The sequence below is a fragment of the Rhopalosiphum padi genome, chromosome 2, assembly GCF_020882245.1.
Source record: "Rhopalosiphum padi isolate XX-2018 chromosome 2, ASM2088224v1, whole genome shotgun sequence".
NCBI lineage: Eukaryota > Metazoa > Arthropoda > Insecta > Hemiptera > Aphididae > Rhopalosiphum > Rhopalosiphum padi.
The window spans coordinates 56,535,404-56,552,270 of NC_083598.1; the positions used below are offsets into that span (position 1 = coordinate 56,535,404).

Sequence of the window (16,867 nt, forward strand, 5' to 3'; positions counted from 1 at the left end):
CACATCCTCTTACACATTAAAATATTGAAATAAATCAGAAGCTATACTACTAACAAAAATATGGTATAAACTCACTTTAACAATAAAGATAACAAACCATGCAGGTGCAGTGTCCTCTTAACTATAATAATAATTAAATTAAATCAAAATATGATATATTTAAGATCAACTATCTATAAGATAGCTTCTAATATTTTTGAAACTTAAATTATTATTACTACTGGCATAGGTGCAGTTGGGGGGCGGTTAGAGTGTATTAGCCTCGACAATAATTTTTTACATCACATTCAGCAGCATTTCAACGTTATACGCGAAGTATAAAGAGCTTAAGCACCCTCCGTTTTTTATTAAAATTGAGCCTGACTTATGGATTTAGACAATATAAATCAAGAATATGCAGGGTATGCAACATTACTTTATTAACATAATTTTCCCTTTAAACTAATAATACAATAATTGTTATTAGTAAAATACTTATCTGATTAGTAGTGATGGGTCGAACTGTTCGAATCTCGAACCGAACCGAACCGAACCCTTGATGTTCGGTTCGATTCGAAATTCGAACTCGGCACGAAAAAAATTCGAACCGAACTATCAAACATCTTTTACTGTTCGAAAATCGAATTTGAAAATATTTGTCGAACCTGACTTACTGACCACGATAGTTCAGAGGCCAAATATTTGTACAATTCTTCATAATTTATTTAAAAAAAATAAAAATTGATAATCATTTTTTAGAAATAATTAGACTATTGGCGATAGAAAGTTATAAACTGTAACAGGCACCTTATGTATCATTTATAATAATAATGATAAAAAATATTGAGTTCGAGTTCGAGTTCGACTTAAAATGATTCTAGGTTCGTTTCGGTTCGGTTCGGTAGAAAATATGAAGGTTCGGTTCGGTTCGAGTTCGAAAAAATAATTTAAAGTTCGGTTCGATTTAAAAAATCAGAGTTCGACCCATCACTACTGATTAGGTTAATATTTATATGATTTCTTTATTATAATTATAATGTTTACATATTTCTGATGCAAGAAATTAAGACTAAGAATTTATGACAGACTCCGAATACACAGTCTTCTGAGATAAGCGTTCTACTAGTTGCTGTTGCCGATACTGGGATTTTCAATTTTTTGTTTCTTGTATGAGTATATATCAGCCATCATATATATTATATATATTATTATTTTTTTATCATATATTATCAGGATTCAGGGGTGACAAATTGTGGCTTGCATCTTATCGTAAGTTTGGATTATACATTGTTAGTAGAGCAGTCCTTAACAACTTAACGAAATTTATTAGTAGTAACAATATTGTGTATATAGAAGAATAGAACTGATTTGTAAGGCAGCTGGCAGACTGGCTCGATCAGCTAAAATTATTATACTATTTTAAATTAATAAAACATACACAATATTTTTAAGTAATGTATAAAATAATTTTATTAAAATGAATGCACCCTCTCCCATAAAACTTAAAACCCTATGTAATGCCTGGATAAGAGAAGACCGTTATTATTTTGCTCCCAGACCCAAATTTTGAAGTTATACGCCACTGCGTAAAACCTATTTATTATCAAGTGTTCGTCGAAGCCGTTAAACTCAAATCATAAAAGAAAATACCGTAACACGAAAATGGTCGTTCCAGTTGCCCAGTCTGGTGCAAGAGCCAAGAGTAGGTAGTTGACAGATGAGGCCATTTTAGCATTTAGTATAGATATCTAAAGAAGGCTAATAGGTTCCTACAAAAAAGCTACTAAATTCTTAGTGTGTCGGGCAGTTTGTTGGCAGTAGATGATCTAGTTCAGACATCCAGCTGGGATGAAATTGGAAATTTACATAAATAGAGTAGTGGTCACGAATCGGAAGTCGACAACTAACCGAGAGAGTTAGCCCCCCACATCTAACAATCAACTTTTTGAAAATATTTAGTAGGTATAGGTGTATAATCATAGGCACAATTTGGGGGGGATGCTTAGCACACCCAAATTTTCAATAGAATAATCGAATTTTTGACCGATTTGTCAGTTATTAATATCGAGAGAGATCTAAGCAATAAAATTGATAAAGATAAAATAATGAATCATTTTGCTATGTATCAAAGACATATATCTTTAATATAATATTAAAATTAAAAATAAAAATATATTTAACTGTAAGCTAATGTTTTTTTTTTTACTTTCTTGATTTTTAATCAAGTAAGTATGGTACCTAATTGAAATGAAAATAGTCTAAATTTTTAAAAACTTTAAGAATTTTTGTTAAATAGGAAAATGATAAAAATTTAACTCAGTTGTAATGATCGAGTAGGTGAATAATTAAGCTAGCTTTAACATAAAATATTAATGAGAGATCCGATATCACACCCAAGCGGTATAACGATTTGAATCCACAAAAACATAGGCGTGAACAGTCTCAAAATTTCTATTTTTTAACTTTTCTCCAAAACTATTATAACTAAAAAGTTGGTTGTTAGGTCATTATAAAAAGTTTATTAATAAGTAGATACAAAATGTGAGATCTCTGACTTGGCAAGCGTTTTTTTTTTTTTTTAGTGTTATTTTATTATAAGCTATTAATAATTATAGATAATAAATTAATACGACGAATGCATGAATTGTGTTATATGGATGGGTGTGGGGTGCAAAGCCCCCCACAAGTCACTTTGATCAACATAAATTTAGCACCTCCATACATTTAGCCCAAATTGCGTCGATGTGTATAATGTATTTGTCAATTTCCATCACAGAAAAAGTACAAGTTAAGAAAGAAAATCCATTTCAAATTTTTAAAAAATATTTCCACGCATGCTCAACAAAATAATTTTTTAATTTGAACCCTCCTTTTTAAGTTCGAATTTGAATTGTTTTTTTTTTAAGCTATTGACAAAGTTTTTTATTATATCTTAAAAATTAACTTATTATTGGGTGAGCTTAATAGGTACCTAGTTTTGATTTACGCAGGTTGCGTTTATCATATTTTTTTAACAGTTTATCGTTTATCTACAATTCTACAATACCTATTCTATACGATTTCAATTGTTATTTTTTTAAACTTAGATGTGGTGTCGTACACTCGTACCTAAGTAAAGCACATTTACATCATTCTCACCAAATTATTAACTTAAATTTCTATTGCGTTAGTAGGCGTTAGTGCCATAGCCCGTAGTACAATTTTGGTTAATAATCTACACAAGTCTACACAAATCTATAGACATAATTCCATCCTGATTCTTTTATTTCATTTTCTTATTAAATACACAATTCAAAAATAAATTATTATTTTTTGAGTAAGCGTGGACAATTTTTTTTTAAAAATTTAAGTTTTCAAAAATAGGTTTAGTATTAAGAGGACGTTATACCTGCATGTGTTGTCGCTGACTTACTAATGTAGATCATAGCAAATTTGCGTTTAGCAGAACACATTTTGTGATGTTAGCTTTAATATTAGAGTAAATTTACCTATTATCAAATTTAAAGGTAAGAATATATAATATAATATAATATATAATATCTAGAAAATGCTATATGCTTTTATTGATATTATCATTTTAAAGTGAGTTATAGCTATGTAAAATATTACAACTTTAAAATATTTATAACTCACTTAAAAATGATAATATCAATAAAATCATATGAAATTTTCTTGATAATATTCTTACCTTTAAATTTTATAATAGGTAAATTTATTTTAATATTAAAGCTAACATTATAAAATGTGTTCTGCTGAACGTAAATTTGCTATGATCTACATAAGTAAGTCAGAGACAACACATGCAGGTATAACGTCCTCTTAAGTCTTTTATGCAATAAAAATTAAAATTAAGATCAGGCGTTTGGAATATGTAAAGCTAACCTATTATAATTATTAACTTCAAAATTATTTGTAAATTTTCGTGATTTTAATAATTTGAATTTGAACTTCAAACGCTTATAAAATATCGTGCATATATCTTTAATATTATTATACATTTAAACAACTATAATAATCATGAACTGTGGAAAACGGAGAACTCTGTATTAAAATTTTAAGTTTCTTAACCCATCACTGAAAAAATATTTACAGACATTATTAGAAAAAATTAAAAAAATTTTAATTTCTATAATAAATAGCTAAAATAAAGTTGAAATATTTTGAAAATTTTACCTTGTGTAGTCGTGTAGAAAATGGTTATGAAAATATTTAGTGAACATTTTAACACGATAATCCACGATTATACGTTTTTGAATTACAATAAAATGAGAAAATTGTGATTTTATTATGCGTGAATATTCAATTTCGTCAAAATTAACCTAAACTTAAAACGCTTATAAAAAATATTTGTAGACTCAACTTTATTTTTTTTTTTAATTAAAAATAAAAATGGAAACAGAATACTGTATTACATTTTTAAACCTTAAATATGAATATTTAAAATCATATACATTTTTAACTTATAAGTATTATAACACTTATATAACCATAAAATGTTTTACAAATTTTCTCGATTTTGACATTATTTTAACTTATTTTTTCATTTATTATATTTTGAAATTTATCAACATATTATACATGTTACAACAACTAACAAGCTCTTAATTTAATTTTAAACACTTGTAAAAAAATAATGTGTGTATATTACGTTCAATTAAAGAACTTATGATGTACCTTTTATTAAAAATTTCAATTATTTCTACCAAGTAACTAAATATTTATTAACATTAAAAAAAAAAACTTAAAAAAATAGAAATTTCAAAACGTTTATAAATAAACCAAAAAGAACCAGCATGTTTTCGAAATTTTTAGCATGTTTATAAAATCCTTATACTGTTATACCGGAAAAAGTTTGAAAATCGCAAAATGTAACATTTTTGGATTATCACTGAACACAAATGCAAAATTATGTCGTTCTACCGTTCTCGGAGAAATCTCGATTTTGATTATTGTTTAAACGGGCAACCACTTGAACGTGTTAATCAGGTAAAAGATCTCGGATTTATTTATGTTCCATCACTAGATTTTCGTTCACATATTGACTCATATATGCTAGTAAAGCGCTACGCATTCTCGGCTTTATAAGAATACATTTTTCAAAAACTTTGATAACCCAAAATGCTTTTCTGTACTCTACCTCTACAACTCCCATATAAGATCACTCTTGGAGTACGGAGTTATTGTCTGGATTCCTTACACAATGAGTAACACGCAGAGACTTGATACTTTGATAGAGTCCAAAACCGCTTCCTAAATTTCGCAGAGCACAGCCTCAATGTTGCGCATCCTCCTCATGATTACAGTCAAATTAAGGATTTTTTAAAATTCAAGTCACTTTCTGAACGTCACATTAATTATAGTTGTATTGTTTTATTCATTTATTCATTGATTGATTGATGGTAAGATCGACGCACCTCGTTTATTGGAACGACTGAGCATTCACATCCCTGGTAATACCCGTAATAAAGTTTTTTTTTATATACCTTTAGGCCGTAGCAATTTTGCAAAAAATGCACCCCTTACAAGAATGATGTCCAAATTTATTTAATATAATATTATTAATATTTAATAAAAACCAATAATTTCGTACTTAAACACACCCATGATATTTGCTCTTAATTTTAACACATATAAATTATATTATTATACTATATTTACGTATATTTGTTATAACCTTAATATTTTGTTTTGTAACATTTTTATCTATACTGTTATAAAAGCCATTTGGCGTTAATTAATATATATATAATAAATAATTTTACATTTTTACATTATATTTATTAAATACTAGCTGTCCCACCCGGGTTATTGCCCGGGCAAAAGTCACCTCAGGTGAAAACCGAGATTTTTTTACATTATATTAATAATAGCTGACCCGGCAAATCGCAAATGTATATGTATTTTTTAATTGTTTAATTATGTTTATTATTTTTTCTAAGTGGTTGCTAGAATACTAAAAATATGTCTAATTACTTTTTTTTTTATTTAATTTTTTTGAATTAATTTTGTTATAAGTTATCGGTGTTTACTATAGTTGCAGTCAAAATCAAAAATTACGTACTAGTTGCGGTCAACCAACTAAAAGGTTACTTACTAATTGCGGTCATTGTTTGCGCTTTTATAAGTTATAACTTATAACTCAATAGTGGGATAAAAGCACAAAAATAAATAAATATTTCTTAAATATATAGTATTTTTATATTTCAAAAACAACAGTGGATCGACTTCAGTTGAAGTTTAGCATTATAATTACCATATTGTTTTTATCGTAACAAACTACAATGACGGTTGATAATCATTTAAGATTACTATACAGTATATTATATAGCATAAACTTACATCAAATGGTATTTAATAGCTCTAAAGCCAACTCGAATATAAAAGCATTGAACTTGTACATACCAAAATAATTTCCAGATTGGGCTACTTAAAAACCGCTGGCTTTAAATTTTAATTCTAATTTTTTTAACTCATTTTATTATTACTGCAGTAAAAGCTCAGTCTTTGATGTGACCAAAACTTTGATATTACTTATACAATTGCAGTGACCGCAACTGTTGTTTGTGGTTATCTCAAAAATCATCCATGACCGCAACTAGTATGCAGCAGGTAATATATACCATGCCCTATTGGCTATTTCAACCCCTTATAGCTCTTTTTAGTATTAAAAAGTAGCCTATGTCCTTTATCAGTGTCTAAACTATTTATGTACCAAATTTCATTTAAATCGGTTCAGTAGTTTCGGAGCCTATTCAGTAAAAACAATTAAATCTTTCCTCTTTATAATATTAGTATAGACTATAGATTATACCTATTAGTAAATGATTACACATTTTAAATTCATACTTACGTGCATCACAAAATAAAATAAATAAATCATCTTGTTTTTAATAAATGTTTTGATACAAAATATTGCTAGTAAATATATCACAATGAAAAAACATGTTATTATACGTATGTACCCATTATTTTTTCAACAGCATAGCATGTTCATCTGTTCATCGTTTGTAATATTTTGCGGTTTCCGGGTCGTTTGTTTGGCTAAATAAACGATCATGAAATTACAAAAACGATATTCTTATTTTCTACCGGAAATCTATAAAATCAAAAAAGAATACGTCTTATACTTATGAGAATTGTGAATACAATATACATGTACGATTAGAATGAACAGTATTGCCAGACAGTATGGTACCAACAGCCGACATACAAGCATTGTATTCGACACGAATTGGAAAACATTTCTATGAATCGACTATACATCAAACGAAACGGAGTAAAATAAACACTTTAATTCCTTTAAAGGAGACCCGAACCAAATACCTAATCACATTACTTGTCTCATTGACACGTTTAATTAATTTATAAGAATTCATGAATGGATTTCAATAAAATTCAATTTTGAATAAATTTGAGTTAAACGTATATAATAGCTCTTCCTTTCGATGATAAGAATGCCCATTGAATAACTAGACTATATTTTAAAATTTGTAATTTTATGTATAAAGAATATAAGTACATGTTATAAATAAATAAACGACATTGTAGCTTGTAAAAACTGCAGATATCACGAATGGCTGTAGCCTGTAGAATACACTTTACACACCTACTCCTAAAGCCGATACCACACGACTATAAATTGTGTACTCGTCGAATATTAGTCAATCGTGCTTACGAAAACATATTATCGACTCGTAAAGTATAAAGTTTAATTATTAATTCAGGCATATAATCGTAAAACACCACGATATATATAATATATATTGAACTTTATATTATATCATATAATAAATTGGTTATTAATATTTATTAAAATATTGTTTTATTTAACGCATGCTCATAACGTCGACCATCGTAAGTCGTAACGTTTAAAGTTAAATTATGTATTACCTATATGACTATATCGCCTATATCTATAAATTATTGTGATTTATAATAAATAACATTTATAATATAAAGTTGTATGGCTAACTTTTAAGTAAGTTTATAATGTATTAAGATATTATTTTTCTAATAGTAGCATACAAATAGGTACTATATTGCGCTATTTCTAATAGTTTTGGAATTTTATTATAATTGATAGGTATCTGAATAGTAATTTTTTTTCTTATTCTTTTACCATTATTTATAATATTGCGAAATTCCGTACCATGCGTTAAACAAAAGTTTTCAAGGGTTGTGCTTTTAAATACGATCAGACCATGATTCACTTAAAGGTTTTGCAAATATTTATATTATAAGTACTACATAATAATATTATAAATCTTGATGTATTCTATGTTTTCTTATTCATATATAGGTAATACATATATACACACTATGCATACTTATATTTATATACATATATTATATTAGGGTCAGGGTCACAATTGTCAAATGTTTGCCGCCATATATATCCTATAGCTACAGACTGCGTGGCACCAACATTTATCAGTGACTTAACAAATTGACCTTTGTCGCCATTCGTAGTACTCCATAATAAAAAGGATCAAAAAAAAAATACCACCCTGACCGCCCGCTGGCCTATACACATCTGTTTTTACTTAGAAGCAGCTGTACATTGGCGTCGAGCAGTCTAGTGTCTAAGACACTTAACGGAACGGTGTATTACAGCAAATAACGTTTTTCATAAATATTCCAACAATAATACCTCAGTATTATTGTAGTAATTCGTCTCAGTAATATTATTATTATTATTATTGTCAATTTATTACCAACTCAAATTAGCGTCTATAGCCCTATATATAGAGTATTATATCATAATACGCTTTCAATTTACCGTAGTACAACAGTATCATCGTAATAATATTTCATAAGTACCTATTTTAAGAAATTCACGATCTTAGCCAAATTAGATCATAATGAAAAATCAGAACCGCCAAAATACAAAAATATATTTAATACAAAAATTCTTAACGATAATACGTATTACACGTTTAAATTACAACTCTGAAGTCTTAATAATGTACGTAAAATAAATACACGTGTATTAACCATACGGTATATACTTTCAATTTTCATCAATATTATAATGTAGTATTTAATGTATTTTCATTGCAGTCGTTACACAATTAGTATTATTTTAATATCTACGGACTACGGAGAATCGTCGTGATGGTCGTGATGGTCGTGTTGCCGAAGGTATTAAGAATGATAAATCATAAATGTTTAATTTGAAGAAAAGACTGACGTTTTGGTCATCGCTGTGAGTCATCGCGGGAGTGCATGTGATGTGTAGGCGCGTTGATCACATTTTTGCATAACTCTCTATTACATTACTTTTTCCAACTCGACCTTATCACACTTACTCATACAGTTATATCTTATACGTAACTCACTGCGTAAATATTAGACGCGTGTTATACCGTCGCGTGAATCCGTGCGGAATACGCGTGGTATATAATTATTATATCTACGCGGCGGTGAACGTATACGCACACGTACGAACGCGTGTAAAAACAATCGTCCAAAAACAGCGGCAAAACCGTGTAGGGATGTTTTTCAAATTCGGGGGATAAAATACAAGACTCTTGTTGTCGGCACGTTGAGCGTATATCTATGTGTGCGCGTGTGCGCGTATAACTATACTATATAGGTATGATATACATTGTAGTATAGGTACTACATAATAATATATTATTATAAGTACCTATACCTCGTATACCTATATCATATTATTATTATATATCGCTGCCGCCGAGAAATCTGGTTTCCAGAAATAAGAAAACCACGCCCTAATGTCCATCGACTCCCCCACCCCCACCCCCAAAACTACTGAACACACACGCACTCGCACACCCCGCGGACGATCCCCCACCCGGCCCGATGCATTCGGACGCCCGTTTGTCTGCCGATTTCCAGTGGCGGCGGCGGCCAGCCGGTCGGTCGGTCACACGTGTGACGGCTTAGGTATATATGTGTTATTTTATTATGTTTATCAACGTACACAATGGACCGGCATACCCTCCGAAGACCCTGCGGTCATCATTTCACTATCATCTCCTGTTCTGTTCGGTCGTGCGTATATTGCTATTTGTGCGGCAGCAACGTCGCGCGTTTCTTGTACGCCATACGTGTTTTCATATATAATTTCGCTTCGAGACTCTTCTACACACGACAATAAAATATTTTACGTGACGAGTTACACATCTACGTACGATAATAATATTATAGAGCAGTAGCTGGTGCCCTAAACGGTAAAGTAGTGCGTGTCACACGACGTCTGTTCGTTCGTTCATTCATTTTTTTTATGTTGTAAATAATCATGTAATATCTGTATCGTCGACTTGATTCGTTCGCACATGGTTTTTTCTGAAACGACGTCATCGGATCCATCGACATCGTCAATCGCCACAACAGGTAAGCCACCATCATTCTTTATTAATTGTCATAATAATATGCAATATCATGTGACATGTAGCACAACGGTATACACCGCATAATATTATATGATGGTATATAGTATGTAGTATGTACCTATAGACACTTAATATATTTAATCAATGCTATAGAGGTACCAACTAGAAATTGTATTATAAGTTATTACTTATTAGTTTATAACCAATTGAATAGAATATAGATAGGTACAGCCGGTACAGATATAATAGTGGTTAACTTTTTGAAACACTATGCTAATTGGTTTTGTCTGTACTGTTTCACTAGCTAGATTTAAGAATATTTTTTCCTGTTGACGTACGCATCTATAGGTATTCAATATTATTTTATTATTTAAAAAATAAATAAAGACGTACAAATGGATAATAGGTACCTACGTGTTATCAGAAGATATTGATACATAATATGTGTTTAGTAATTAATTACAATAATACCATCTATATAACCTGTCTAGTTCATCTATTGGCATTCGTAACCGTAACGATTTAAAAAAAAACTCCGGTTTTTTTACATACAATATACAAATATACAATCATATCATAAACTGACTTTCTATTTTAGTCCACGGGATTATAATATTTTTTTTAATATCATATAGTTTTCGACCCACTGTGTTTTTTAGTCGTAACGGTTGACAAATGCCAAGATCAACTGGAGAATTTATATAATACTTGAAACTAAAATTAAAATACCTTATAAGCATTACTTCCATAATAACGTAACCCAGTAGGTATTCAATTAAAAAATTATAGAAACAACTTTGATAAATAAAGATAAATTAATATAATTTTACCTACAGTCCATACCATAAAATACAGCTTTAAAATTAATTGAATAACACAATCTTAAATACAAATACAAACATATCACTAATAACCAGTAGTGGATTGATAATACTTTAAACAGGGAAGGAAAGAATATAGTAACATGAGACATTAAAATATACAAAAAAAATTGTATTTATCACCATACTCATATGCGTGCTTAAGAATATTTACGTTTTATTATATTTTTATAATATTTTAAAAGTAGTATAATAATTGCCTTAAATTATTATTTTGTAATATTTTTATTTTAAATTAACCAAGTTCAGATGAGAGAGGGGTTCCCGCATCAAAATCACCATAGCCATTAACAAAGAAATTGAACTAATAATCGGAAATTAACATACATTTTAATACACTTTTAAGTTATATTTGTAAGTAGATAACACAATTGTATAAATACAGAACACCTAAGCTACGCAACTAATAACTAAAAAGTTAAACTTACGAGGTATACTAACAAAATACATAAAATAGAATCACTTAATTCGAAAGCAAAATTTATTTTACCTCTGTGTTATATTGGTATTATGTAGAATAAAATTCAAAAAACAGCAACCGATGAAAATTATAACTAATTATATAATACATAATTAAAGTATGATAGATTTGTGTCGAACATGATTGTAAAGAACGCGAATCCACGTTTTTGTGGAACTCTGCATCTTTTTAAATAAACGAAAAACAAATTTCCATTCACAAAAATATATATATATATTGCAGGTAATTAGCTTCTATACCTCCCATTAAAATTCTTACATTCCAATATAGAATTAATATATTCATGGTACGTAAATAAATAAATAAATAATAGTAGAACCATTTTACACAATCTTATCACTGATCTGTCAAATTTCTTATTATTCAAAATAAATTTAGTCGAAATGGACGAAATGTATAATAATTAATATAAAATGTATATAGTATTTTATTATACATAAATATAATTCATATGTTATTTAAAATCAGTAGTTAGTGGCTATATATTTAATTTTTAAATAATATATTGCGTATGCGTATTTTGTGCACCATTAATAATAATTTACTTATCAAATATTTTTAATTTAGATACAATGATTATTTTACTAATGTTGTTGGCTATGCTACACACCGGATTGGCAGCCATCGCCGGATACGAAGAAGTAGAAAATAATTTAATTACAAAATTAGGTAGGTACAATTTTTACAATAAATGTATTATTGTAATAATAAATTCCAGCATGCTCGAATTAAATCATTATATTAAATTCCTGTTTTATTACAAAGGTTTAACCCGAAGACCTGTAGTAGAAAAAAATATGAAGATACCGTCTGTCACAATGGAACTGTATAAATCAATATTAGAAGAAAACAATGCTATGACCACTCATTTTCCTCTTCCTGGTTTGCACACAACGTCTGCTAATACTGCTAGGACTTATTCCAACAAAGGTAATTACGATGTTTATATATATATTTACATTTTATTTATCTATAAAAACGATTATGCCTATATTAAAAACAAGTTATAATTTATGTTTTGTATCTTTAAACATTTTATTAAAATAAAAAAGTTTGACACTAATTTATATTGAATATTACATTATCCTGAGCTAATATATTTTAGTAGAATATACTTAATAAATGATGAGAATAATTATTACGATTATATTTTTTATAGGATCAACTCCAAATAATGTTAAATCTAAAAAATATAGGCTACAGTTCGATATAGATTCTATACCAGAACGAGATCAGGTTAAAGCTGCTGAAGTCCGTTTTACAATGATATACGATACAGAACTTCGAAATGAAGAATTTATTCATGTACTTATACATGATATAGTCCAACCCGGCACGAAGGGCCTGTCAAAACCTATTCTCAGGTAAATATAAGCGGACAAATTATTGCATAGATAATATATAATATATACACACATTTATTTTTTAATAATCATTATTCGTTTAATATTTGTATTCATGTAGAATTATCGATTCGAAATCAATCAATATGTCAAAAGTTTCAAAGTCAGAAGTTATCAGTTTTGACGTAACACCTGCTATAGAGAGACTGTCGAGGAACAATTTCAAAGAAAACCATGGTATGCTAGTACAATGCGTCACGGAGTCTGGTAGTCACACACATTTGCTCAGCGTGTTCGATTTCGTATCACCTGAAAAGACATTGCTGTTGGTCTACACCGATGACGGAACAAGTAAGAACAATGCTCTTCTAACTATATACGGTTAACTCGATTTGATATTTTTTGCGTAGCTAGATAATAAGTAAATAAAAAATAGTTTAGACATGTGCGATATAAGCGCGAGAGTTGCTCAATGTTTTTAAACACAATTTATTATTTAATAAATCCTAACACAAAATTATTTAGCACTACTGCCACTACTATGACCTCGTATAATAAAGTCGGCCGAAGGGTAGTCTCGTAAGTCGTCAATGTTTATAAACTATTAAGGTCCGTATTATCAAAAATGTATTATATTCAGGGGTGTTCCCATAGGGTATACTACATATACGCCGTATACTCTCAAGATTTTTTTTCAATATTATGGGTAACTGCGTATACCCATAAATCCATAATACATGCGTATTTGATGATATAGTATACTCTCAAAAAAATTCATGGGAACACCACTGATTATATTTTGCCGCCAGAACTATTTCCTTCGCGAGTTTGCGACTATAATCTTTTTAATGGTAAATGGCGATTGCGACAAGTACCCCATACACCCCCCCACCATGCCATTAGGGAAACATTTCTGAATACGTCTCCGCGCCCGTGCTATAATAACTTCAACGCTCGTTCCGACCGTCCTTCGAAAATACAATATCAGTAAATAGACATATTACGAAGCATATACGCGTATAACAAAAATATTGTTGGGCATTATTAATTATATTTGTATACTATATCAATAAATAATAATATAATAACGCGTGATTTTTAACGGTTATTTGTTTTCAGGCGAGAAAAGCACGCTGGAACGAATGATTCGGCGGAGCAAACGGTCGACCGACGAGCCGGCAGCAGGGCCGCCGAAGAGAACGAAAAAGAAGAAGATCTGCCAGCGGTACTCGATGTACGTGGACTTCAAGGATGTCGGGTTTAGCGATTGGATTCAGGCGCCGCCGGGCTACGAAGCGTTCTACTGCCACGGGGAGTGCACGTTCCCGTTGGCCAATCACATTAACGCGTCCAACCACGCGGTCATGCAGACGCTGATGAACTCGTACAACCCGGCGGCGGTTCCGCGGGCGTGCTGCGTGCCGACCGAGCTCAGTTCGCAGACGCTTCTCTACGTGGACGACGACGGCAAGTTGGTGGTGAAGAACTACCCGGAAATGATCGTGAAAGAATGCGGATGCAGATGAGACCGGCTGTCGGATACAATAATAATATTATGATAGGTGTTTTTTACTTTCCGATCCAACAACATCGCACTGCGTGATGCTACAGTTTGCCGGCCGTGTGTGCAATAAACCCTCGGGTGTGTATACGTCATAATATGTTATTCTATTATTACGTAAGGTAAAACCGTGTCTCGTTTTTGACACGGAAATGGTCGATATATACGCAATAATACGTAATGTATACGATGCCGTGTATAATATTTGCAGTGTGCGAGTGCGTGTGCGCTCTTCCTCAAAGTCAAATTCGGTATATAGCGGTGACGGCGCCAAACGTTTAAAAAAAAACACCTATTTTTTCTGTTCTACCCGGACCGAAATCAATATAAATAAATAGACAACTTTTTTTTTTTGTCAATACCATGTTAATAATAATGTGTATAGAAAAATAAGTGTAATTACCTGAAAATGGGCATAATTGTAAAAAAAATAAATTATTAGTCTAGTCCAAAAAAATACGATTCAATTTTAATGTTGAATAATCATGAATCATGATTCACGACGATTGTGTCTTAGACATTACGTTTATAAAATAAAAAATCCTAACACGAATTGTTGTTACTATTTCCTACTATTATTTAAATTATTTATTTATCATTTGTTTTCGTTATTGTTTTATTAAATGGTACTGCATGGGCCATGGAGCATACTGTATTTGAATAAATATAATTATGTATAATATATTAAAATAAAAAATATAATTGCATTGTAAACTGTGGTTTATTTGTTTTGTAATTTTGATTTATGAATTATAGCCAAGTTCTGAGTGTCAGTGTGTGACATGATCCACAAACGTATAGTTGTTCTTCATTCAAACAATATTTCGCAGATATTTATAACCGTTTATATACCATTTAGTTTTTCTGTGGATAATATACCTAATGCGTATTACAGTGGAAGTGTGAAAAAGTTATTACGAAATAATTGGCTTGAAGCTAAAATATGTACATAATAAATAGTTACTGAGAAAGTATTAGGAATTTAAGTATTTTGTGTTTATAAAGTATTTATTTAATATAAAATATTAATATACATATTATAAAATAATTTGATCAATACGATTATGAGCAAATAATAATATTGATATCGAAAAAGGTTCATTTAATGTTCTTAGATTAAATTTTATCGATGCAGTAAATAGTAATGTAGAAGTAAGAAGTAAGCAGTCTAAAATAAAGAGACAAATTCTGCTCCTAAAAATCTTCAGGAAAGAAAAGAATGGCGCTATGCTTGCATCAGTTGCTACTTTAAGTCGTGTAATATTTTAAAATGATCGAATAGGAATTATTTATATTTTACGTTTTTTTTAAATTTTATCCATTATCTTCAACTAGAAATCATTATAAATTGTATAACTGGAAAAATTCTATACCTATTTATCGCATAAAAGTTGTATTTAATGAGATGTTGATTAAGTTGTTGAAATATTTAAGTAAAACAATTAGCAATCACCGTTTCAATATTATGTCTAAGATTACTACCAGGAAAATGCACTTTAAAAAGCAGCGAAAGAAAATAATCAACGTAATAGAAAATGCAAAAATAATTGAAGAAACATGTAGATACTAGACATATAAAATTTATTAACGCATATTAACTTAAATAACTTAAATACCTATGATAAACAAAAAAAGAATCGATAGATTTCTATGAGATATTTTATTATATTTCTTATGCTACTATTATTATTGTACAATAAATATACACATGAGTGACATCACCCTATGGCCATATAGTCATATAGATATATGTATATTTCATGTATTATAAACTTACCACGAAAAATTACACAATTAATATCTTATATTGTATACATTTAATTGTAGTACAGCACATAGTATATTATATTACATAAACATAACAACATATTATTAATGTATTGAATTAGTTTAGTTATCTAGCACATACGTAACTTGTATTTAAAAAGGAATTATTCAAATAACTAACAATAACTTAATAAATAAAAAAAAAGATCCAAGGAAAAATATTATAATTGCTTGTTTTTAAACTATTAGTTTGGGAGTAATAATAAAAATCTTTAGTTTGTCATTTAATACTTTCAGCAATTCGTTTTCACTATCTATGAATATAATACAATATAGTCAGTAGGTACAGTTAAAGCCGTTTAAAAGGCAATGTCCTACACATATATAACGTTTTTATCGAAACCATATAAACGTGATATTCTAGAACAAGACTCGCGTATAGATTACCATTTTTCGATTGCCACCTACCTATTACGTAATTTAAAAAAAAATCCAGA

At 29.6% G+C, this 16,867-nt stretch overlaps 1 protein-coding gene across 2 annotated transcripts; it reads left to right on the forward strand.

The window, feature by feature from the left end:
• The first annotated feature begins 9,857 nt into the window (after positions 1-9,857).
• On the forward strand, positions 9,858-15,311 carry LOC132922994 (protein decapentaplegic-like). 2 transcript variants are annotated; one of them, XR_009661079.1, is made up of 7 exons: positions 9,858-10,338; positions 12,267-12,368; positions 12,465-12,629; positions 12,859-13,063; positions 13,164-13,393; positions 14,162-14,684; positions 14,815-15,311. XR_009661079.1 is itself a non-coding variant. In XM_060986760.1 (6 exons), the coding sequence occupies exons 1-6, from the start codon at positions 10,281-10,283 to the stop codon at positions 14,566-14,568; spliced, it is 1,167 nt and encodes a 388-aa protein (XP_060842743.1). In that variant the 5' UTR covers positions 9,858-10,280; the 3' UTR covers positions 14,569-15,311. The 2 variants fall into 2 exon arrangements, 1 of the variants encoding a protein (XP_060842743.1); XM_060986760.1 differs by having other exon boundaries at positions 14,162-15,311.
• The last annotated feature ends 1,556 nt before the right edge of the window (positions 15,312-16,867 follow it).